The sequence below is a fragment of the Trichosurus vulpecula genome, chromosome 3 (assembly GCF_011100635.1).
Source record: "Trichosurus vulpecula isolate mTriVul1 chromosome 3, mTriVul1.pri, whole genome shotgun sequence".
In the NCBI taxonomy this organism is placed as follows: domain Eukaryota; kingdom Metazoa; phylum Chordata; class Mammalia; order Diprotodontia; family Phalangeridae; genus Trichosurus; species Trichosurus vulpecula.
Genome location: NC_050575.1, coordinates 170,124,249 through 170,149,629, shown reverse-complemented (window position 1 = coordinate 170,149,629; position 25,381 = coordinate 170,124,249). Strand labels below are relative to the sequence as shown.

The window sequence follows — 25,381 nt, the reverse complement described above, 5'->3', positions numbered from 1 at the left end:
AAAATATACACAGGCTGCTTGTAAGTGGCCACTGGTACACTATCCTAAGAGAATGAAGTCAGAGCTTAGTTGATCAAATTAGCTAAATGTCCCTGGGAAAGCTAAAGGGATAATATTCAGGGAAGGGAAGCTCAATGGTTGTCATAGCGGGGTTGGATAGACCATACTGAGACAAGAGCTTGCTGGTTGCCAGGGATAGTATTAGGGTGCTGCTGGTCAGGCAGGGGGTAGGTATAGTACTAGGAAGGAAAGCATGTATTCATTCATTTTGTAGTTTTGCCAAGGATTGGCCTGTGAAGCAGGCATCATAATGGTTCCAAGAGTGCAGAGGGGTACCTACAATGCCTACTGATGCATGTAAAGAGGACTCCCCAATGCCCACCAGCTTTACTTCACTCAGTGAAATTGGACAAGATCCTATCTACTTCCTTATCTCTCATACTTCAGACCTTGCTTTCAAAGAAATTCTAACCAACTCAGTGGCCACTCCCACCTCTCTCACCAGCTCACAGATACCAGTCTTGGCTATATCACTCAACCAGCCCATGGAAGGCAAAGTCCATTGATGTCTCCCATTTCCCCTCCTCATTCCATCCTTCACCCTGCCCCAGGCATCTCTGAAACTCTAGAAGCAAACTGAGTGGAATCACAACTAATTCATCCTTCCAGATACTCACTGGTAAACCAGGAGGTCCAGGGGGACCAAGGGGACCAGAAGGACCAGTTATACCCTAAAAAGAAAAAGAAGGTAAAGCGATATTAAAATCCAGTCTCTTCAGGCAGGCAGCACACATGGAAATAGGGTTATGTTCTGCTTACCTGTCCATCATCATTTTAAAGGCCACTAACCATCATTTTCTCTAGCCTGCTGCTGACTGACTTATTCTTTATAATGTATACCAACCTGACTGGGTTATTGTGAGCTCCAACAGGATAATGTGCGTGCAGCACTTGGCAAATGCTAAAGTGTTATATAAATGCCAATGATTATCACTCTTCTTATTATGACTATTGAGTGGCCAATTCTCGAATTAGTCTCCCAGCCGACACTCTCATTTGCTGGAAGACGTGCGTGCCTCTATTTTACAGGGGCCATTTGTCATCCTCAGAACACTTTACACACATCTTGGCACTTGGGCAGTAAAACAGGGAAATGTAAAAATCACTTTTACACTGAAGGCTATCTTTTAGTTGGAAGAGAGCAGCATGACATTCATATCATAGGGGATATAGAGCCACCAGTATTAAAGCCAGGAGGATCTCCATTCAAGTCTCACCTCTGTCCACTCTGGCTGTGTGGCTCTAGGTAGGTCACTTAACCTCTCAGTGATCTAGGCAGCTTTCTAAGATGATAAATGGCAGAGAAGACATCAATCTGCATTGGTAAAGGGAATTTCTTTGTCTAAAAGTTCTCTATACCAATGAAACCACAGGTCTCGTCCCTGTCTCTAGCCCTTCTACTTGGAAAGAGGTGTAGACTGGGAGTCAGGACAGCTAAGTTCTTTACTTTATATGGACCTCAGTCTATCTATCTGTAAAATGAGGAGTTTGGGATGGATGATGGTGATAACGGTGATAACAACCTCACCATCATACATTGGCAGAGAATGTTATGGTTTAGAAAGAACTTTGCCATGCATTACCTCTTCAGTGATCTCTAAGGATATCTCCAGCTGTAAATCTCCATAATTCTACAGCTCTAGTTTGTCTGCTTATCTTGAGAAGGCTAGACAACTGATAGTAAAATGGGGCCCACATCACCTACCTGTTCTCCTTTAGGACCTGATGAACCCTGAGGTCCGGGAAGACCTCGGTCACCTTTTTCACCCTGTTCGCCAGGAGGTCCGATAAGACCAATCAAACCTGGATGACCCTGCAGTAAAAGAGATGAATTTTTCACGTGACTAAAAAGCATGCCTTCAAGAGGCAGAGGGGAGATACATCTGGAAGAATAAGGTGTGAAACATGTTTAGTCATAAAGGAAGGAGGCAAATAGACTTGAGGACTCCCTAAGAAAGCAAAGTCTAAGAATTTTGGGAAGATCCACTTTAATTGGGAAAGTCTTTTGGTGAATTCTGTGTATACTTCTGTCTTATCTACACCTCTTGTCCTAGAATAGAATACTTTCTGAACTCCTTTCCACTTAACCAAATCCTGTCCATCCTTCAAGGCTTACCTTGAGTTCTACTTTGTCCATGAAGCCTTCCCTGACTACTCTAGCCCATAATGCTTTTTTTCTGCTCTGAATTCATTCTGTACCTATAGTGAAGAGCCAACAGCTTGGCATACACTGCTTCTCAACCTGTTCAATGTGTCTATGCATTGCGTCCTATCCAGACTGTACAACCTGCTTGGGAGGAGACACTAATGCTACTTCATGGCTCAAAATTGTTAAAGATTTCATCACTTAGTGGTCAATCTGCTGGTGATACAAGAGCTAGGCTGGTGATCAGACAGCAGGTCCATTGTGTTGGGACCAGACTTGAAGCCTTTCCAGCTTGGCATTGAGACCTACCAGTGCTTGAACTCTGCTTAGTATCACCTTTAAGAGCTCATGGTCCCCACCTGCCACAATGAGTCATCAGAGTATGATTTTGGGGAAATCCTTCCCAGCACTCTTCAAATTTTATAATAACTAGTACCTCCACCTTTTCTGATGCCTCATCATGACATAGAGGTGGTCCTGTGTTCTTAGAGGCTGGGTTTGCTATTAGCCCAGACACTACAGTTGTCATCCAGAGGTGTAGTCCTGGAGGGGAATGAATCCATCTTCCCCACCTCCACCAATTGCCACAGTAGTGGCATCCTTGGTAAGCTCAAGAGCCTTGGGAACAACCATTGACCCTGCTTTCACTAGGCCCTACCTCCACTGGCCAGGCAACTTGTATTGAGATACAACTTGACAACTATCTCTGCTGGTGCTTCAGCCCCATCCTCATCAGCAGCTACAGCTACTGAAGATCCAGAAAAGAGAGTTCTCAAAACCAAAGTCCATCAAATGGTTCAACATCAGAAATGGATTCCATTTTATTAATGGAAATGACACTCGAGAAAATGCTTAAAGGAGTATGGGACCTCTCCATCTGACTTGTACCTAAGACCACCCATACGCATTGTCTCCCCTGATTAGATGTTGAGTTCCTTGAGACCAGGGATTGCCTAAAAATTTTTTGGAGGGGGGTGGGAAGCAGGGCAATTGGGATTAAGTGACTTGTCCAAGGTCACACAGCTAGTAAGTGTGTCAAGTCTCTGAGGCCGGATTTGAACTCAGGTCCTCCAGACTCCAGGGCCAGTGCTCTACTCACTGCACCACCTAGCTGCCTCTCCTAACATTTTTTATCCCCAGTGCTCAGCAAAATGCTTTGAATGTATCAAACACTCAGTGAATGTTGTTTCAACTTTTCATTCATGTCTGTGGAAAGACAGTGAGCACAAGTCTGCCAATAATTTGCATCTCTGTTGTCCGAGCACCAGCCTAAGTTTGGAGAGGCACATCTCCAGGGTGTCCACAGGGTAATGATTTAGCCATAACAGCTCTTGTGGACCATCTGTTACTGACTCTCAGAGGGATTGAGGAGGCAGTTCAAATCTGGCTTCAGACACTAAATGTGTGACCCTAGGCAAATCACTTAGCTTCTGTCTTCCTCAGTTTCCTCGTCTGTACAAAGAGGATAATAATAGCTCCTAACTCCCAAGGTTGTAAACATAAAGTGAGATAATATTTGTAAAGTGCTACATAAATGCTAGCTTCTGCTAGTGTCTGTGGAGTCAAGGTGGTCTTACGTCTACGGTAACCTGCACCAACGAAGAACCTAGAAGTTCTATAGTCTAATGATACCTGTCATTGGCTGAGCACCTCATAACACACATAATAAAGATTCACCGCTGATTGATTCTGAAACCTGCTTCCTCCCCAACCGGGAGCAGGCAATAGAAGAGAAAGATGGTGTTATTTAAAAGAGAAGCTCAGAGACGAGGTTTATTTGTAACAGACATCATACCTTTTCACCTTTGGGACCTGAATCTCCCTTCAGACCTGGAAGGCCTGGGGGGCCCTGAAAGAGAAAAGTAGAAGAATCATATTTTAGCATTAATGAACATTGGCTTATCTGATTTAGAATTTTCTATAGTAAACAAAACCACAGGTGTTTCTCACCACGTTTGTACATTAAGAAATGCTAAAGGTAATGGATGGCACTTACCATGGGACCAGGGGGACCATCTGGGCCAGGAGATCCTGGTAGACCTTGTTCTCCCTGGAAAATACATGTCCTCTGTATAAGGCTCAAGCACAACAGCCCCTTTCATCATAATTTATGCTTCTCCCCTCATCCCCCAAGACCCACCCACCCCCTCCGCCTCTATTTTGCTAAAAAAAAAAATGTATGATTTGACAACCCCACGGAAAGCCTGCATTCTAGCTTGCTTGGACTGTGAATTGGCTACCAGTGCTCAGCCTAAGCTACCCTTTGGTCCATAAGACATTTACCACAGGGCCTGGAATCCCTCGAAGACCATCAGGACCAGGCTTGCCTGGAGCACCTTGAGGACCAATTGGACCAGTCTTTCCAGGTGGGCCCTCCAAGCCAGCTTCACCCTATGGGAAAAATAGAAGAGAGAAAATATTCTTTGAAATGCAATGCAGATGCCCACACTATCCCTTAATGCATGCAAAAGTTTTAAAGATTTTCCTATTTGATAAGATCATAGATTTAAAGCTGAAAGGGACTGTGTAGTTTCCCTTTACCCCTCTTATTTTACAGATGAGGAAACAGAGACCTAAGAAGTTAAGTGACTTGATCCAGGTCACATACATACAGACATCTCAAGGCTGCTACCAAATATTTGTGGATTCAGGTCTTTTCAAAATTATGGCTCTGATCCCTCAGAGCTAGGCTCCTAGAGTTTCCTATAGAGCCCTTAGGGCAATGACTATGGGAGACAAACATATGCAGTTTGGCAGACAGACACTTAAACATAAACACATGCTATAAGGAACCACCCTCTAGGCAAGACACAAAAATCATTAACATTCTTCTGGCGTGTATTAACTATCTCTAAGGCTGGAATAAAATGCAACTTCCTTTGAAGATTTTCCCAAAGCTTTAAATGTTGGGTTTTTTTTTCTTTCATCACCTCTGCACCCCACCCCTTTAACCCTCCAAACAACTCCCTCCTGGGTATTATGCAGAATAGTTTGGGTAAGATGCGAGTTACCTTGGCTCCTTTCTCTCCTTGTCTTCCTTCAGGGCCAGCTGGTCCAGGAGGACCCTAACAAAAACAGAGAATAGACGTGAGACCATTCATCCCTTTCTCTCTGGCTACCTCCCCCACTCCAGCTTTCTGCCCACACCAGAGGCCATATCTTGGGGAAACCTCCACGCTGGGGCCCTGCTGTTCTGAAGCATGGAACAGTGTTCAAGAAAGTTCCCACAATGCTTTGGTTCATCACTACCTCCTCTCCAATTGCCTTGCCACTGGAGCTTCTCTCCAGTTGTGGAGATGTGACCAGATTAACTCTGCCATTGTCCCTTAATGGGTATGCCAATCTACTACTCTATGGTCCCCTTGCTAAGCCTGTGATTCTTCTGACCAATGAGCCCCTTCATGGCCACCACTCCCTTATGTGTGTTGTTTCTCCCATTCAAATGTAAGGGTTTTTTTTTTTTGTGGCAGAGATTGCGGGGTTTTTTTGCCTGTATTTGTATCTTCAGCACCTAACACAGTGCTTGGCACATAGAAAGTGCTTTTTTTTCATTCCTTCATTCACCAATTGAACACAGAGGGACAAGATCAATGATTGATAAGACAGAGAATAATGAGTTAGGGACTGTAGTATGGGGAAAGTGGTACACAATCACTCCAGGTTTGCATAGGCTCTTACTCAGAATAGTTATTATTACTTCAATGTCGTCTCCCCGACCCACAAAAATCACAAAAAGAAATAACAGGGAGACAAGAATTGCTGTCTGTGGTCTGGCCTCATTTTTCTAGTCCCCTTTTAAGTAGTCTGGTTTAGTAAGGGTGGGCATATAAGTACATTATTCACCATGGAAATGTCTTTAAATTTTCTTTCTGGTTTGCACAAAATTCTAAAAGGGGAAATAGAAATCTAACCCCATTGGGGTATCTGATCTTTCCCTCAGTTACTGATAGTACTTGACCCATCACCCAAAGAGTCTGGCATCAGCCTGATGTGATGACAATGTCATTCTATCAATCATTAAACAAATCAATCAGTAAGCACTATGTGCCTACACCGTGCCTGACGTTGTTCTGTGATAGTGATGGAAGTTGAGTGAAAGTACATTGCAGACAGGAGCCCTTCCCCACCAAAGTCCTGGTTATATTACTTAGATTCCCAGCAAAGGACACTGAAGATAGGTGATAACTTCATTTAGAAAGCCAAAAGCCCAAGATTTTCTTCAAAAATTAGTTACCCTTTTGCCTGGAGGTCCAGATGGCCCTGGTTCACCAGTAGGGCCCGGGGATCCCTGGATTTAAAGAAAGAAATTGGCAAAAGTTGGAATTGAGGCTTCCTGATTAACATCAACCAAAGTGGATAGATCCTAACCACCTTGCAGGGGGGTAATAATGGATAATCCTTTGAGTCTCAGTTCTGAGCTCTCCCCACTTAGCTTGAAACTGTATCTCTATTCTCCCCTAGCACATGATAGCACAGATGCCTGGAAATCTGGAATCATATTAACAGGAGCCTGCATAAATCTAGCCCAAGGAATTCTCTGTTACAGGTTACACAGTCTAATTAATGTCCTGGCTGTGGCTGCACGAGCACTGCCTACTCCCATTCTGCAACTCTGCTGCACTGTCAAATGGGAGTAATCAAATTCCAAGATTCTGGACAAAAGCTTCCCTACCCTCAGGGCATGTCATTTCACAACAACCAACTGCTCCATTTGTTGGAAGGGGGGGGGGGTCTTGGTTGGGTGGAGCTAGCAGTCATCTCTGAGTGGAATACTAAGCAATGGTCTCCGCTGGAAGCAAGGCCACATTTAATCATAAACTCAGCATCTAATTTAGGATGAGAAATCCTGTGGTTATAGATGCACAGATGGCAGGAGCTGGAGGGGTCCCAGAGGTGTCATCTGGTTCAGATCCTCTAGGCTCTAGACAGAAATGGACCGAAACCCTTCGAAGCAAATGATTTCTCCCCATGAGCAAAGCAAGGTGAGAATGCCAAGTACGAATGATAGGATTATTTTCTGCCAGCAAACTTGGAATATGATTCTGAGTGGGTCTAGACTCTAGAGCACTGAAAATAACTTACAGTTTGACCAGGTTCACCATCATCTCCTTTATCACCTGGTGGACCATCTTGACCCTGTGAAAGAGAGAAAAATAAGTTAATTCTAACCCCCTCAATTTCTTATAGAGGTCCTAAAATCAGTAAGCCTTTCCAAAGCATTCCACTCATCAGCAGGCTACATGAACCCCAAAAATATCCTCATTTCCCTTTCAGAAAATGAAATCTGTGTTGACTCAAGGCAATTTGTTTTTTCTGAAGAGATGTTTAGAAACAAGAAATGCATTTTTCCTTTTTTTTTTTTAACAGCCATCAAAATGTTGAAGCCTGTCAGGAGAGAACAGTGCAGCAAAGTGGAACTCTATGTAGCTAAGAAGAAAAAAATTCCCAGATGAAGGGGGTGGGGAAAAGGGTAGCTCAAAGTCTTTGCTCAGACCACAGTGACTATGCCCAGTTCATACTTACTGCAGGACCAGGTTCTCCAGGGGGACCAGGATCACCAGGGAAACCAACAGGGCCCTCAAAAGAGAAAAACATTTCCAGGTCATTATCTATTATCCATCCAGCTGAGAACACCACCTGGCCTATCACATCAGCATTATCTTGTTCTCTCAGCTGACTGTGGCCACATCAACACACTACATGCATCTATCTCCTCATGTAACATATAGGAATATATCTCCAGTAGAAACAAGGAAACCAAAGACATAAATTTATCAGGTTCATTTTTACACATAAATTAATCTCTTCTATAAAGCATCTTGAAAGGTACCATGGGCAGAGGTGGGGAACCTGCAGGCTTGAGGCCACATGATTTGTTCTGTGAACTTTGGATTCAGTCAAAGGGCTACCCTTGAGGACCTAGAGGGCCACATGTAGCCTCAAGGCCCACAAGATCCCCACCCCTAACAGTGAATGGAAATCTAGTCTTAAAGGCAAGAAGATCTGGTTTGGAGTCCTTTCTCTGACACATACCGGCTTCATGATCCTGAGCAGGTGACCTAACTTCTCAGTGTTCTGGGTGATTTATCCAAGAGGACAAGTTTCAAAGAAACTCCTGACCTGTGCTGGTAGAGTTTCCTTATTGAAGGATTCTCTATAGTGATGAAATAGCAGGTCAGTCCCTACCCTTGTCCCTGTCTTAGCAGATTAAAGCTTTTATGCCTAGTCTATATCAGGTATATTTCTCTAATGGGACTTTTCAGAAAGCCCTCCGGCTTTTTATCAGCATTTCCCAGTTCTAACCACTTACCATGTTATTTCTTCAACTAGTGTTTCAACAATGGGGAATTACTGTTGCTGTTCAGTCATTTTCAGTCATGTCTGACTCTTCTTCATGACCCCATTTGGGGTTTTCTTGGCAAATATACTGGAGTGGTTTGCCTTTTCCTTCTCCAGCTCCTCGATGAGGAAACTGAGGCAAAAAGGGTAAAGTGACTTGCCCAGGGTCACACAACTTATAAATATGTGAGGCTGGATTTGAACTCAGGATGATGTCTTCCTGACTCCAAGCCCAGCACTCTATCTACTGTGCCACTGTCACTGCCCTTAACAATGGGCAACAACAAATGTTGATATAGCACCTGATTATTGTGAGAATTAGAAAGCAGATGTTCTTACCCCCATTTGACAGAAGAGGAAAGAGGATTCAGAGAGGTTAAGTGACTTGCTTAACATCACACAACTAGTGAATGGCAGAGCTGGGACTGAAACTCAGATCTTTTGACTCAGAGTACCTCTTTTGTCATATGGAGGAATAACACATTGGAGGGGTGATGTAAAGAGTGGATCAATGAAGCATCTTCTGACTCTCAGGAACTGTACTTGTGACCAACAGAATTGTCAAAAAACCTGCTACAGTACAGTGTGGAATTAGGGATTTGACACTCAGGGAATTACAATTACATTTAGAGAATGACACTTCTGATGTTTGCTAGGATGTGGTTCTCAGAAGCCTCTGCCTTTTCATTGGGCATCATGCAGATACTCACAGGGCTTCCTTTTGGTCCATCATCACCAGGGGGGCCTTTGGGCCCAGGAGGTCCTGCAGCACCAGAGGGACCAGATTCACCCTTTTCTCCTCTTTCTCCTTTGGGTCCCTAGAGGCAAAAAGGCAATTCCTTACGAACCGACAAAAAACGTCCTCGTGGTTTCTATGTAATCGCTATTGGTCACCATCGTTCCTTGGCCCTGGTTTTACTCAACATTTCAACTGACAAGGAGTCCACCCCTGTTCTCTAGTTAACACACTCACCACTTATGAGGGAGTGTCTGACAAAGCTGTTTTGAAAGCTTAAAACCACAGAGTTGGTTATGAATTAAAGAAGACTATCTGCTTTCTGGGGCTACTCCAAGGGTATGGCTGTTGGCATTTTTAGATGAGTATGTTTTCTGCCACTGCTAGTCACAGAGGATTATAATGTTGTTGAATCCAGCCAGATGGTATCACAAATATTTAGAAGAGGAGAAAAAGGGAAAGAAAAGGGAAGAAGCAAGAGGAGGAATAGAGGGAGAAGAAGAGGAAGAAGAAGAAGAAGAAGAAGAAGAAGAAGAAGAAGAAGAAGAAGAAGAAGAAGAAGAAGAAGAAGAAAGAAGAGGAGGAAGAAGAAGCATGAGGAGGAAGAAGGAGTATAGAGAAGCCCAACCAACCTAGCAGTCTACAAAAACCTCAAAGTCTAACTCAGGGATTATCATCTTAGATTTAGAGCTGGAAGAGTCCTTGGAGAAGGTCATCTATCCAGAGGTTCTTAAACTTTATTGTATCATGGACTCCTTTGCTAATCTGTTGAAGCTTTTGAAACTTTTATGAGAATAATGCTCTTAATTACACAAAATAAAGTACAAAGGAAACCAATTATATAGAATTTTTTTCCTATCTAAGATCGTGAACTCCTTTCCTCCAAAAATCTATCCATGGATGCCTTTAGAGTCTATGGATCCCAGGTTAGGAATCCCTGGTCTAATCCAACTCTGATTTTTTAAAATAATTGTTACTGATAGCTTTTGTTTTTGTATCACCTAAATTTCCCATTTTGTGTCTCTCTTATAACAAAGAAGAGGGGGGAAAAACACTTCGGTAAAATTAGCCGGCATATTGAAAAATTCCTGAAGCTTCAGTTGCATACCCAGTGGCCCCACCCCACAAAGAAGGGAAAAATCTTCTGATAGCTCTTCCTTTGGGCCAAGCCAACTCTCTCATTTTACAAATGAGATAACTGATGCCCTAAGAGGCAGCCTAACTTGCTCTAGCTCATGAGTAGTAGAGCTGGGATGTATTGTTAACATCATTCAGCATGATTTTCACCTTCTAGCCTCTCAGGGGTAACAGTGTACCCACCATAGTTGTGGAAAGGGTTGAAGCTTCCTTCTAATCCTCTTATGATGTGATAAAAGAGAGAAAAAGAAAGAGAGCTAGGAGGGAGGGAGAGAGAATGAACAAGAATAAAAGAAACTTCTTCTATCACCCCCAAGAATATCTGTAGAGAATTTCTCTTTCTGTAGGCTTATAAGGGACCATGGGCTAGGGACTACTATCAATACGAACATTCCATACAGATGTTAGTAACTAGCTAGAAGAATGGTAATGACCACCACAACAATAAGAGCAATATTGCTTGTAATCTTTCTCCAAGTATCTCCAAAAATGGAGATACATGATTTTTTTTAATGTGGGTACTCTTCTACACAGAGATTGTGACTCCTCTTGTCCTTAAGTCAATGGTTTTTTTTTTAATTTCAGTGGCTAGAAAGGTTATCACATGGTCGTCAAAATTCTGGCTGTGAGCATCTTAGGGCTTAGCTAGGTTGGTCCTTGGAAGCCGAACACCTAGTCTATCTCTGGAGCCATGCTCACTCCAAGCTCTTCTTCTGTCGTAGAATACATCAGAGCCTAATTTCCATTGGCAAAGCCTGGAAGAGTCTTAGATCGACTCCACACCAGATGAAGGTGTAAGTGAAGGATTGTAAATTATCCTGCTTCAATACACGGGGTAACCCCAAAGTCTCATTTTCTAATGACAGAAAAGTTCGGGGACATGACCTGGCTATAGAACACTCTGCTTATACTTCTATCCATGTCCATCCTCATCTATCTGAAGGAAAGCATATTTCTATCTATGCTTAAAGCTCTTCCACTTACCGGGAGACCACCTTCACCTGGAAGGCCAGGTTCACCAGATTCTCCAGGCTCACCCTATTGGAAGAAAAGGAAACATAATTATCCTACTGAACATAAATAGAGTGCAGAGGACTCAATACTGGGAGCGTAAGCTCGTAGATTTAGAGCTGAAAGGGATTGTAGAGGTATTATTAGTCCTGTTTTACAGAAGTAGAAATTGAAAACTAAAGAGCTTAAGTGACTTGTGTTTAAGGTAGGATTTGAACCCAGGCTTTCTTAACTGCAAGTTCTGTCTTTCTTCTCTCCATTACATCATGCTGCCTTTCCTTGAGTATTTCTTTCGCTGAAGAAGAACAATACACTTATAAGATCATCCTTTGGTACCAGCACTATCAGCTGCTCTACACTGCCTGACACTTCAGTGCACATCTGTTGGTAGAAGTAATCCTGACATTCTCTTTGCTCTTGGAATGCTAAGTTTCTCTTTAATTTCCTTTATCATTAAAAAAAAATCAATGAGGGAAGATTTCATTCAAAGGCCTGAAGTCAGGAAGAAATCTACTGCAAACTGCATATGGAATGTATGTAGATGGTTTCACATCCATTTCCTTCTTTTTATACAAAGGAAAAATGTTAAATGTTTACAAAGTGGTGAGAGCTCATGGGTACCAACAGGAAAAAAGAAAGGAAGAAATAATATCCTGTCTAGAAGATATAGAGCTCTGAGAAAATAGCAATTTAACTAAAAATGGAAATTCTAAGAATAGGTTTTATGATGCTTCAAGATAGTGCTGCTTATTCCTTTCCAGTACTTAGCTACTGGAAGGTACAGGAATAATGATGACAGCTGATATATATGGCTGGCCAAGTACTTACATTCATTATCCTGTTTGATTCTCACAACAATCCTGTGAGGTAAACACTATTATCACATCCCCTTACTACGAATTTGGAAACTGGGACTCAGAGAATCTGAGGAAGGGTTTTGGTGGTGAATATATTGCTTTGAATCTTCAACAAGGAGGCTGTTGATATGTATACAGGTATTTAATAGCTCCCAGTTAAATTTTTCTGGGTCCGCTACCATAGCCTAAATTGTATTTTCCAGGTACGAAGCAACCACTGATTTATATATCTGAAGGTACACACACACACACACACACACACACACACACACACACACACGCTCCATATGTATAATAATTTGTATATTTGTGCATGTGGCATGACGCATATCTGCCTATACATACTAGTTTATGGTTTTGTCCACATAAGGATACATGCCATGTGTGTGCACACATGGATACACATACATACAAATGACTTTTATGTGTCTAAATGTAGATACCCATTCATATATGTATATGCCCTGATTCTCTTTGATTAATTGTCGTTAACTATAAATCATGAATAAATAATAAAAATCACCTTCTCTCCCACTGCTCCAGGATTTCCTATTCCTCCCGGAGGACCTTGTGGACCATCAGCTCCTGGAGGGCCAGATGGTCCTCGGGGACCAGGGGGACCAGGAGGGCCCTAGGGAAACAGAGCGAGCCTTCAGCATTTGTAATGGACAAAAGTCATTGACTAAGAAGAAAGCCTTGCAATTGTGGTCGGTCGCTTACCATCTGACCGACGTCTCCAGTTTCTCCTTTCTCACCTGGGGGTCCTGGCAAGCCCTATGGGAAGGTGAAATGGCTCAGGAACACTGCAGGGGATACTGTTACATCATACATTATAAACACATTTCTTAGTGGTTGCAGATACAGGGTTGCAGTGGCAGGAATCATTCCAAGGTTTGGAGGGTTTAAAAAATAAGGGACATATTTTTGTTTTCAGGAACAAATATGGGTACCCTTGATATTGTGAGCATTGGAGGTACTTCAAAGCATATAATGATGCTTTACCAACGAGACTCAGAAGGAGATAGAAAGTTGTCTGGCCTCCTCCTCCTTTAATTTATTTATTTACTTTATCTATTTAGCTTTCTTTTGTGGGGGTGAGGGTCAGGGGCTCACCTTTACAAAGGTATTAAGAAGAAGGGAGTGATAACATCAAAAATAAATTGAAAGCAAGAGTTTAATGGGCATATACCTGTGGGTAACTTGGGGGAAAAAGTAGAGAAATAACATCCTGAGTTTTTGTACCAAGCCTCTAAGCTCATCAAGATGTGTGTCACACTGGGCACCATTTCCTGCCTTGTGAAGTTACCTGCAATCCAACTGGCCCTGGGGGACCAGGGAAACCTCTTGGACCTTCATCACCTTTCTGACCAAAAAGACCTTGCTGGCCCCGTGGACCGGGCTCTCCATCACCTCCCTATGGGGACATAATTGAGCATGCTGTATGAACACATCCAAATGACGAAGTGGTTTGTTCAGGAAGGGTCATTGATCCTCAGCATTAGTATTAATGAATACTCACAGAGGGGCCAGGCTGTCCAATGGGGCCTTGAGGACCTGTAGGACCTGGTGGACCCTGTAAGAAGACAAGACAGAGAGGTGTTCAGTGTAGTTTTGGTAACACAGATGCACTTGAACTAAAAGGCTCAAATGTGTCTTAGTCACACGATTCTCTTCCCCTTTTCTCAGCTCTCATTGCCCCGAGTTTATTTTCATTCAGGAACTTTTGGAATTTAGGACCTATCTCATATTGTGTGCATGTGGCTGGATTGTAAGCTCTCTGAGGGTGGGAACTGTGGCATCCTCTTTGTAATCTCCGTTGATGCTTAATGCAGGAGCTTGTACAAAGTAGGCATTCAATACCTATTGACCAATTGAATCAATGAGTGAATTGTCAATAAGGAAATGCAGCTGGGGAACGATATCAAAGGAAATGCTCTGACCTGCAGACGCATACTGATGACCTGCCCAATGAGCGTGAACTATCTTATGAACACACCTCATTGTTCACAAGAGGAAATGAGAGGCTGTTAAGGTCTTTCCTGATTTCCCCAATTTTAGTTTATATTTGTTTAGTTTATTTTGTGTGTATTTTGTATTTCTTTTTCTGTACATCTATTGTGTTTCCCCAATGCAATGTAAGCTCCTCAAAGGTAGGGACTGTTTCATTTTTGTCCTTGAATCCTAAGCAACTAATACAATGTCTGGCCCACACAAGTGCCTAATGAATGTTTGCTGAACTGTTCAATTGAATAACTGAAAGCCACCTATGCCCATTACTGGCAGCTGGAACATTTATGCTGGTCTGAACACATCCAAAAGAAGTTTACTTAAAAATAAACTTGTGGGGCAGCTAGGTGGCGCAGTGAGTAGAGCACCGGCCCTAGAGTCAGGAGGACCTGAGTTCAAAACCAGCCTCAGACACTTGACACACGTACTAGCTATGTGACCTTGGGTGAGTCACTTAACCCCAATTGCCCTACCTACCCCCCTCAAAAAAAATAGACTTGTAACTCACCTGTTCACCTTTGTCTCCTTTGCTTCCCTTCTGCCCTGGCTCACCAATCTCACCCTATTAGAAAAGAGTGTGAGAGTGAGTCATATGACTCAGTAAAGCAAATCAAGGTTTTTTTGTTGTTGGGTTGTTTTTTAGGGTTTTTTTTTTTTTTGAGAAGAAGGAGAGAACTTCTCAGAGTCGGAGGCTAATGGAGCACAATCCCCCAATTATGCTTAATTACCCATGGGATCCCACAATGTATTATTATTACTCTTGTTGTTGCTACAATCATCTCCCTCCCACACAGTGCCACAGTTTTCCAAAGAAATATTTAGACACACAAATTTGTATTTGGTGTAAGTACAAGTACTGAAAATGGAGAACTTCCTCTCTCCTTCTACAGGGAATAATAGTATGTTTGAAAATATCACAGAATTTCGGTGGGGGGGGAAGGGAAACAGATTGGAATTTTAATCAGCAAAGATTGAATTTAATGCGCATGTGCTAGTGGGGAATTTGGGGGCAAAAGTACAGAAATATCATTCCAGTCTTTGATGTTTCAGTGTTTAGTGATGTTTCCTTCGGGAAGTAAAGCATCCTCTGCATATTCTTAAGTTTCATCACTGAACGTGAGAGCATAAACAGAAAGCAAAATTGAGGGCTTTCAGTCAATGGAAAATTGAAGTCCAGGCCTCTTACACAATAGCATCAGACTCATACATCTCAAAAGAGATACACAGTTAAACTTCTAAGTTGGATCCTATCAATTCCAGAGGCTGAGATGATTCAGCCCAAGCCAAGAATGGGTTGAACTTTTCTACCATGCTGTCTATACAAGAAAGGGTTAGTGCAGCTAGTGATTCATGCTGCAGGATGGCTGGAGAAGTACTTGAGTTACTTGAGGGGAAAAGATACATTTTAAGAATTTTCTTTTAAGAATTTCTAAGTAGTATAGTAGTTCCCATTTGTATGAATATATATTTTACTGCAGCAATCTACTGATTGGGATCAGAAAATTTGGGGTCTCAAAGGGAGCATTTAATCATAGAATCACAGAATTTGAAGCTGGAAATCTTAGAGATCTTCATTTCTAGTTACCACCTACCCCCTCCCTTCATTTTAAAAAATGAGGCCTGAAGGTGTAATATGATCTGTTTAAGGGCACAGTGAGTTACAAGGTCAAAATTGCAAGTAGAACCCAGGACTCCAAACTCTTTGCTTCAACTAATTAATATTAGGTGCTTTTGTAAAAGGAACAATTATCTGGGAGACATGGTGAATGTGGTTTTCTAGTAAGGAGACTGGACAATTAAGGGATAAAATAGTAATTACATAGTATTCTCATCTGGTTATTAAAACTGATACACTAAGGAATCGTCTATTCGGTTGAGGCAGCAAAGTACTATGGAAAGGAAAATGGGTTTAAATCCAGGCCCTGCTACTCGCTAACAATTTAACCTTGGGGAGCTCTCTGGGCCTCAGCTTCCCCATCTGTAAAATTAGGGTAGTGATAGTAGTTATACTATCTACCTTATAGGACTGCTATGAAGAAAGTCCTTTTTAAGTCTTAAAGTACTATATACATAAGGTATTATTATGTCCTGCCATTATTACACAGCCTTGAAGGTAATTTCTTATGAAGTATCTTATCATTCAGACGAGGCGCTTGTTCAGAAGGGAGCTTCTCCCAGGAAGGAATTAGGGAATTTTTACTCCATGTCATTCTAGGAAAGGAATTGCCATGTTCCACAGCTTTTTCCTCACCTTATCTCCATCTTCTCCAGGGGGGCCCACAGGACCTGCTGGGCCAGGGAGCCCCACAGGACCCTGAATTCCATCTCTGCCAGCTGGCCCTTGAGGACCTTTCTCCCCCTATGGATGACATAAAATCAGTGATCAGAAACCAGTGAATTCTTTCATTTTATAAATAGACCCAAAAAAGGAAAGCTTAGACATAATAGAACCAAAATTTTTTTTAAATAAAGCAACTTCTCAGTCATAGAGTACTTACAAAAGGAAAAATGATATGTAGAAAAGATAGCAACTGCCAACAGCTGCCAATTATTCTTGACTTTATTTAAGGTCAAGATGGTCCTTTGAGGTTGGTGATACAGATGCTTCTTTGAACTAACCCTGAGCATTGAACTAACCCTAAGAGTTGAAGTGTGTTTATGAGAAAAAAGAGCAAGTAAGTGGTTCTTCAAGTAGCGGAGTTTCCTCCTGGCTTGATGCTGAAAGAGGTCAGGGTTGAGGGCTTGTGGCCTATGTCTGAGAAGATGTTGGGGTTGAGTCACTGAGAGTGCAGTGGGAGTGACTAAGTGAGGTGGAGTTAGCGTCTGGCTGGAGGATGCGTCTTAACTGGAAGGTGTGTAGGGAGAGCAGCAAGAATTAAAGGAAGCCTGAGGCGGCATTCTATCCCTGTGTATTTGGATCTGAAACTGTGTAGGTTCTGAATCCTAGGGATCTCTCACGAAGTGAGGCAAAGCAGCGATGAAAGAATCCAATTAAATTCTGTATTATAAACAGAAGTCAAGTTTCTGTTTCCCCAACATAGACCCTCTACAAGAGAAGATAGTACCTGAGTCAGGGGTAGGGATGAGTGGATCCAGAGATTGGGTGTGGGTCTATGCTGTCACCCAAAGAAGACTGATACTATTCATGGAAGAATTTAAATATGAGATATAGCTACTTCAAAACTACTTTTCTTATTTTTTTTTCAGTTCTATCCAATTACAATGTCCAACCTAACATCTTCCCTTTGGTCATCTTTTTTGGATCCACTTTTCTGATCATTATGATTTAAGCTTTGATTAATCCTAAGAACAGCTGGCCTTCTAAACCAAACTTCTCATTTTATAGATAAGAAAACCAAGGCCCAGGGAGGTGAAGAGACTCACTTATGGACACACAGGTTGGATTTGAACCTAGTCCCTCTGAATCCAGAGCCAGTGATTTCCCCACTGTAACATATTACCTCCTTTGCCCTACTTATTTTCACTCTGGGGTCTCACTGCACAGCAATGGAACCATTTTCTTCTGAAATGGAAAATATATTGCATTGAAGGGGAAAAATAGATAGAAAGATTTAGCTGCAGCTTTTAGATCTGACTGTAGGATTGGTTCATGAAAACATCTTCACTTTCTTCCTCTGCTGCATTGCAGGAGCTGATGCTTCTGGTTTCTCTTCTACAGTCTCCTCTCCCCTCTCCATGAATCACTTTCTCCTCTTCACATTTGGTTCTTATTGATATCAATTTCTCCTCTAATTAAGTCAGGAATAAATGCCAGTACCGAATATAGAATGTACATATAACTTCCTTTCCCCACTTGACTAATCAAGCCAGTAGTTCTCAGAGATACACTGACCTTTTCTTCTCTCTTGAGCTATTCTGGGGGAATTGAAAAGCTTTTAAATGGATAAAGCAATTCTTACTGGGCTCCTGCTTAAATATTTACTTTCTTGAAACAATGAACAAAATAGTTTTCAACTGAATTTGCTTTGGGTTTATATGTGCTGAATGTCTGATGTGCTTTAGCTTCCTGGTACATAACTCAGTTGTATCAAAATCCTGGGTGCCCCATTGTAAATGATTAGATGTCATCTAAATTGCCTTTTTATCTCCCCAATAAGGCATTGAACATATTCTCAATGGCACAGATGTTCCAAAAATGGTTTCAATGGGAAATTCTTGCCTGAGGAATGGAGCTGGGCTGCTCTTTTTTCCCATGAACCACCAAGAGCAAAATTTTCAGGGAAAATAACACTTTTAATAACACCAATCAATCAACAAAATGCTTTAACTCAATTTGAAATTGCTTATGTTGGTGTTTGCCAATTTCCCCTGGAACCTGGGCTCAGTCTGGCATTCTAGATTCAGAATCAAAGACTGCACCGATGTGTATTTGCATGACTATTTGCACACAGAAGCAGCCTGGATGGCTGTAAAACTGCAGAGCTGAAGGCAAATGGGAGTCACAATGAGAGACTTTGAGGGAATAAGCTTTTTCCTTACACGTTACTCCAGGAAAAGGATGCAAGGAGGTTATGCAATCTGTTTCTTAGGAATTTTCTAAGAAGAGAAAGGATATTCCTGACTCAGAAGTGGGGTAGGATAGGATGGGATGGGACAAATGTTGTTCTTAAATGATGTCCCAATGTTGTTTCTACTACTAATAGTATAGGAGGCCAGAAAAACTTGAGTTTTCTCAAAAGTCAAGCTGCAATTACTGCAAAGGAAGAAGAGACTTTTAAGGTATAGGTTTTGGCCATATTTTCCAAATCAATAGTTAGCTTCCCATGGAGAAAAGAAACAGAAATTGTCAGTTTGGAGTACATGGTTAGAACCTCTAGACAATAGCCTGATAGCCTCACTAGGAACCAGGTCTAGAAGGGTCATCAGAGCATATCTGCAGTTCCCCTCTGTTCTCTCTCTAATTGAGGAGCTATTATTGTTCTCTGGTTGTGCTAGGTGTGTTAGTCAGGATTTTCTCTCCAGCAAGACTGGAAGCTTCTCAAAGATAGGGATGGATTTTCTCTATCTTTTGTGTTGCAAATTCCATCCCACCCACACTCATTCACCAAGGCCTACCATAAAAATAGGCATGTAGCAAAGAGCTCTTGACTTGACATTTTGGAATGGTATATAGACATACATTCAAGCTCCAAGGTTTCAAGAAAACACTCTCCCAAGGCAGTGACCCTATATAAGAAAGGAATATCTAATAGCCAAAAACCATCTTAAAACCACTGGACAGTGTTGATCACACATTTCTGGAACAGGTTAAATAAATGGCTTTGTGACCAAGCCCCTCCACCTTCCCATCTGTTGCTTGAATTAAAAAAAAGGCAATATTGTCCTGGGGACAGTAGTCTAATTTGGCATTATCCTTTTCCTAGGTCACTGGGGCAAGGAAATTTCTTAAATCAGATCAATTCTTTTCCTTTCCAAGAGTTTATTCCCTGGCCACGTGCAAATCATTGACCCGGCATCTTGTTTTCACAGGAGTTATTTAACCTTCTAATTGCCAAGAAACCAGAGCCCTGCAATCTGCTTCTTAGGAATTTCCTAAGCAAAGAGGGTATATTCCTCAATCAGAGATGGGATAGATCTGGCACACTAGTTGCATGGGGTAAACACCCTATTGGAGAACTATGAACAGGCAAAAAATTCCCATGCCAATTTTCTTTGAGGTGAAAGGTCAAATATGGATATCCATTAGCTAAATGCAATCTAAGGGGAATGTCACTAATCATAAATCATGGAATCTTGAGACCTGCCCCGAGGGCCAAGTCTAAAGAGACTAAAGCCCTTTCTAGCCCTCCTTCCGTTCACATGTTCTTTGACACAGCTGTAGAAGGAATGTTTGGATGTCACATTCTTTTTTTTTTTTCTCTTTCTTTTTGATGTCACATTCTTAACCCAGGTGCTAAACATACTGAGTTACAGATGGTTACTAGTCCCTATACATCCCTTCTGGCACAAGGAATACACTAAAGTAAATTCCCCAAACATAGGGAATCTTCCCTTTGGACTAGAATCAAGAAGCCTTGGAAGTTACCCATTCTTTTCCCAGGCAGTTCTCAACCTTTAGAAACAACCTTGCTTCCTTCCCAACTCCTCTAAGGGCTAATTAGGGAAGGTATCCATGCATAATGTGACCTGTTGAAGAAGGAAAGGAGGACAGGGAGGCAAAAGCTGTCTTCGTAATTTCAGGGGGAAAAATGACTCCTAGCTTAGGCCATTCATCTAAGCAATACTTACAGGGGCACCTTTCTCACCAGCAGGCCCAGGTGGTCCTTGGGGTCCAGGTCTCCCAGGAAGGCCAATTGGTCCAGCAGCACCAGCTGGGCCCCTTTCACCTGGAGATCCCTGTGATGAAGAATAAACAATGATGCATGCAACAGAATCATTGCAAACGGTCTTTATCACAGAAGCATGACTTTATGGAACACTGTATTCTTTAGCTCACTCTCTTTATTCCTGACTCTGTAATGATCCCTTATTGTCTATTGCAGAAACAAACTACACAGTCTGGAATTCAAGGCACCCTTTAATTGGTGTCACTTTACGTATTCACACCAGATTCCCACTATTATATACCTTATGAGTAATAGAATCTTAGCGATGGAAGCAGTGGATTATATGAAGGTAAGAGGCTCACAGTGGAAAGAGATCTCAGAGGCCACCTAGTCCGATCCCTTAATTTAATTTTTTTAAATCAACTCAAAAGAGATTTTATTTAGACATAAGGAAGAATTTAGTAATCTGGGAGAAAATATGTATGCATAGATGCACATATGTATATGCATGTACAAATATATACATACACATCTCTGTTTCTGTCACCAAGAAAACAGAGTATCAGAAGTGGAATGTGAGATTTTTCATTTTACATATAGGGACATTGAGCTTTAGAGATTTCTTGTATAATCGCCTAAGAATCTGAAAGCCTTTCCCTGAATACCTCCAGTGACAGGGAGTCCATTTGTCATGGAGCAACCTATATAATTGTAGGGCAACTCTCATTATTATAATTCTTTCCTTCACATGGAGCCAAAATTTGCTGTCTTATAATATTAATCCTTTGGTGCTAATTCTACCCTGTGGAGCCATACAGAATAAATCTGTTTGCTTTCTGAAATGATTCCCCCTACCCCATGCCTCAAATATGTGGAGATAGCCATTATGGCTTTAGAGGTTGATAGGACCTTGGAGGCCCTTTAGTCTAAGCCCCTTGTTTAATACACAAGCAAACTGAGGCCTAAAAACATTAAACGACTTGCCCAAGGTCACGCAGGTAGCAAACAGCAGAGGTGGGTTTTGGATCCAGGTCTTCTGACACTCAATCCAGCCCTCTTCCCACTGCCCTATTTGTAAAGTGGCTAGCACAGTGGCTGGCATATAGTAGATAGATGTTTACTAAATGCCCATTCCCTTCATCATTCCCTCCCCTCCAAGAGAAACATTCCCAGTTGATTCATTAATTCCTATGACATAGGTGCCAGATTTCTCACCACCAAGATCACCTTTGTGTGTGTCGATATGCCTCTCAAAACATGAACCTAACACACCCTTATGATGATATAGACTAAATTATAGCACCCAAGGGGGCATTTGCAGGGTTTTGTTGTTTTGTAGATGGGAAGGATGGGGAAGAGAAAGTAGAATAAAAGAAAAAAGTACTACTCCATACCAAACTACCAAAAATTATTTTATAGATCTGGAAAAATAATAACAAAATTCATATGGAATAATTAAAGATCAAGAGATCAGGGGAATCAATGGAAAAAAAATGTGAAGGAAGATCACCTAGCAGGACCAGATCTCAAACTCTAGTACAAAGTGGTAATCATCAAAACGATCTGGTATTGGATAAGAAATAGAGGGGTGGATCAGTAGAATAGATTACAGGTACACAAGACACAGTAATAAAGGACCATAGTGATTGATAAACCCAAATATCCAAGCTTTGGGGGCAAGAACTCGCTATTTGAAAAAAATGGATGGGGAAACTGAAAAGTAGTTTGGCATGTATTCAGTATAGACCAACATCTCAAACTGTATAACAAGATAAGGTCAAAATGGGTACATGATTTACACATTACATGATTACACATTTACACATTACACCTGTCAGATCTATGGATAAGGGAAGAATTTATGACCAAACAAAAGATGGAGAGCATTACAAAATGTAAAATGGAAAATTTTGATTACATTAAATTAAAAAGGTTTTGCACAAAAACAAAACCAATGTAGCCAGTATTAAAAGGAAAGCAGGAAACTGGGGAGAGGGAGAATTACAGCAAATATCTATGATAAAAGTCTCATTTCTCAAACACATAGGGAAGAGTCTAATTTATAAGAAAATGAGTCATTCCCCAATTAATAAATGGTCAAAAAATTTGAACAGGCAGTTTTCAGATGAAGAAACCAAAGCTATAGTCATGTGAAAAAATGCTCTAAATCACTATTGATTAAAGAAATGTAAATTAAAACAATGCTGAGGTATCACCTCACACCTATTAGATTGGCTAATGTGACAGAAAAGGAAAATGACAAATATTGGAGGGGATGTGGAAAAAATGAGGTCACTAAGGCACTGCTGGTAAAATTGTGAACTCATCCAACCATTCTGGATAGTAATTTGAATCTGTACCCACAGGGCTATAAAACTGTGCATACCTTTTTTTCTCTACTACTAGATTTGTATACTAAAGAGATCAAAGGAAAAAAAAAGAATTTGGAACTCAAAAATTTTTTTAAATGTTTTAAAATGTTAACATGTAATCGAGAAATATTTAATAAAATAAATAAATATCATATATCGGGGGGAAAAAAAGAAAGAAAAAAGTATTACTCACCGCTGGACCTGGGGGACCAGGAGGACCTTCATTGCCTTTCAATCCAAGGGCTCCCTTTAAGGAAAGAGAATTTCAGTCAAAGGGAACCTTAAACAACCCCCTTGATGCTCTCTGTCTGCATTATCTAAAATTAGTTCTTTACCTGGTATCTGTGAACCTTTAAAAAATGTATTTTGACAACTGTATTTTAATGTAATTGGTTTTATTATAATCACATGCATTTTCTTTTGTGCATTTAAAAAGTATTATTCAGAAAAGGGGATCTTAGGCTTCACCAGACTTGTTAAAGGGGTCTAGGACACACAAAAAGGTTAAGAACCCCTGGTCAAAAACACCATTCTGTCATTCCAGTTCTTTAACTTACCACTGGGCCAGGGAGACCTCGATCACCGGGGAATCCTCTCAACCCTGGAGGACCATCTTTCCCAGGGATGCCAGCAGGGCCTGGATCACCCTGGAAGGGGGAATCACATCTTAGATTTCTTTAAGTAACAAATAACTTCTAGTTATTCCTTGTTAGTTTCTGATGAGCATAATAAGCTTTGTGTATTCTCTAAAACTGAGTACCACAGTGAGTTTAGATGGACCATCAAATTCCCACTTAAAGACATTGGTTGGGTTAGGATAGGACTTTCCACTTTTGGTCCTCTTTTAAGTATGGGATATCTGATTTTAGAGTGGATCGGTAGTGGTAGGCAAGAGGTATTACTCCTTAAACTGAACTTAGTCAAATAAAAAGCCACCAGTCTCTTACAGTACTTTGACAAGATCTCATTCATCAAGATCTCATGGTCATTTTCCAATCTTTTCTTTATAGGTATCTAAGACTAGATCCAAAAGGCACTTTCTAGGTCAATATCCAAGTCCTCTTTAGTATCATATAAAAGCTGTATTATAGTTATATAAAATATTGTACATTGTAGTACAGACTGTAAGCTACCTGAGGACATGGGTTATATCTTATCTCGACCTTCTGTCTCTCCTGGCACCCAAGGAAGTACTCTGTACTAGTAGGTATTTTAAAAAATAATTGCTGAATTTGTTGGGGAAGCCCAGGATCAGATTAGATTAATGGTTATCTGCATAAAAAACATCCATCCTCTTTATCATTTTTATGGTCTGTTTTTAAACAGATCCATTCAAAATGAATCAATCATTTCCTTAAAGGGAACAAGGCTAAGACTCATCAAAGTGATAAACTGTGGGAGTGGTTCTTTCAGGAAAATATTCCCCAGTGCAAACAAATGAACGACATACCTTAGTTCCTTCCTTTCCAGCAAGGCCTGGGAGACCCTGCTCACCTGGAGGGCCAGGTGGGCCAGGATGGCCACGTTCTCCCATTGGGCCAGTTTCTCCAGTGGGGCCCTGTGAAGATTAGATAATAATCATGTTTTCAAGGAAAAAGTGACAGTGAACAGAAAATTTTCTTCCCATATCTGGTGGTACCACCCCTAATCAGTAGGATTAAGGGTCGGTCCCTACCATTTCAATTTCTCTTCTCCCACCAGTAAAGATTCTGAAAGGAGCATCACCAAAAAGATGATGACAAAAACCAACATCCTTGAAATTATTGAATGGATACATTAACTGCTATCATATGGCTAGCTTTTATTTTTTCCCCCAATTGGCTGCTGCCTTTCATTAAGGCAAGACTTCCGTTACACAGGAACATAGGAGGGAAATGAGTTCAATGAAGTATCACCAAATCCACTCATAGAATAGCTACTGGTGAGGAAGGAAATTAGTCATGAATAACTGCTGGAGCTTTTTTTCCTTCTCCTGTTGTATGACCAGTATGACCAGCAGATCAATATCTTATTCAGCACCACGTCTTCATCATGTGTAAGAAATGTATTGACCTATAACTGTTTAGCTGATACTCATCCTACCTCCTGGCTGAAGATCACTATTCCCATTGGTTTGCTGAAAATTTCATTGGTGAGCATCCATTGAAAAACCCACATGTGTTGGAAGGATCAAGAGAGGTGACAACTGGGAGAGCCATTACTAAGCAAAATTTCAAAGGGCTCTCCAGTAGGACAAAGTGTACTATTCTTAGCTTGGCATTTAAGACCCTCTACAATCTGGCTCTAACATACTTTTCCAGTTTTATTTCCCATTACTACCTAATATCATCTCTCCATTTCAGCTTGACAGACTAGTCTCTTCACGGGCCCCTGAAAACCCTTTGCAGGTACATCTCTTGCCTCTATTCCCTCTACCTCAAATACTTCTA

At 41.3% G+C, this 25,381-nt stretch overlaps 1 protein-coding gene across 2 annotated transcripts in view; it reads right to left on the bottom strand.

Moving 5' to 3' along the window:
* Positions 1-25,381, bottom strand: part of COL5A1 (collagen type V alpha 1 chain) — a 316,543-nt gene that overhangs the window by 28,040 nt on the left and 263,122 nt on the right. For both annotated transcript variants that reach the window (XM_036749195.1, XM_036749196.1), the window contains exons 39-59: positions 24,403-24,510; positions 23,510-23,599; positions 23,146-23,199; positions 20,543-20,650; positions 16,545-16,652; positions 14,802-14,855; positions 13,806-13,859; positions 13,593-13,700; positions 13,007-13,060; positions 12,810-12,917; positions 11,403-11,456; positions 9,256-9,363; positions 7,730-7,783; positions 7,289-7,342; positions 6,441-6,494; positions 5,218-5,271; positions 4,490-4,597; positions 4,203-4,256; positions 4,002-4,055; positions 1,766-1,873; positions 678-731 (exon numbers count right to left, since the gene is read on the bottom strand). In XM_036749195.1, coding sequence (XP_036605090.1) covers positions 678-731; positions 1,766-1,873; positions 4,002-4,055; positions 4,203-4,256; positions 4,490-4,597; positions 5,218-5,271; positions 6,441-6,494; positions 7,289-7,342; positions 7,730-7,783; positions 9,256-9,363; positions 11,403-11,456; positions 12,810-12,917; positions 13,007-13,060; positions 13,593-13,700; positions 13,806-13,859; positions 14,802-14,855; positions 16,545-16,652; positions 20,543-20,650; positions 23,146-23,199; positions 23,510-23,599; positions 24,403-24,510 — 1,602 coding nt within the window. The remainder of the gene's footprint in view (positions 1-677; positions 732-1,765; positions 1,874-4,001; positions 4,056-4,202; positions 4,257-4,489; positions 4,598-5,217; positions 5,272-6,440; positions 6,495-7,288; positions 7,343-7,729; positions 7,784-9,255; positions 9,364-11,402; positions 11,457-12,809; positions 12,918-13,006; positions 13,061-13,592; positions 13,701-13,805; positions 13,860-14,801; positions 14,856-16,544; positions 16,653-20,542; positions 20,651-23,145; positions 23,200-23,509; positions 23,600-24,402; positions 24,511-25,381) is intronic.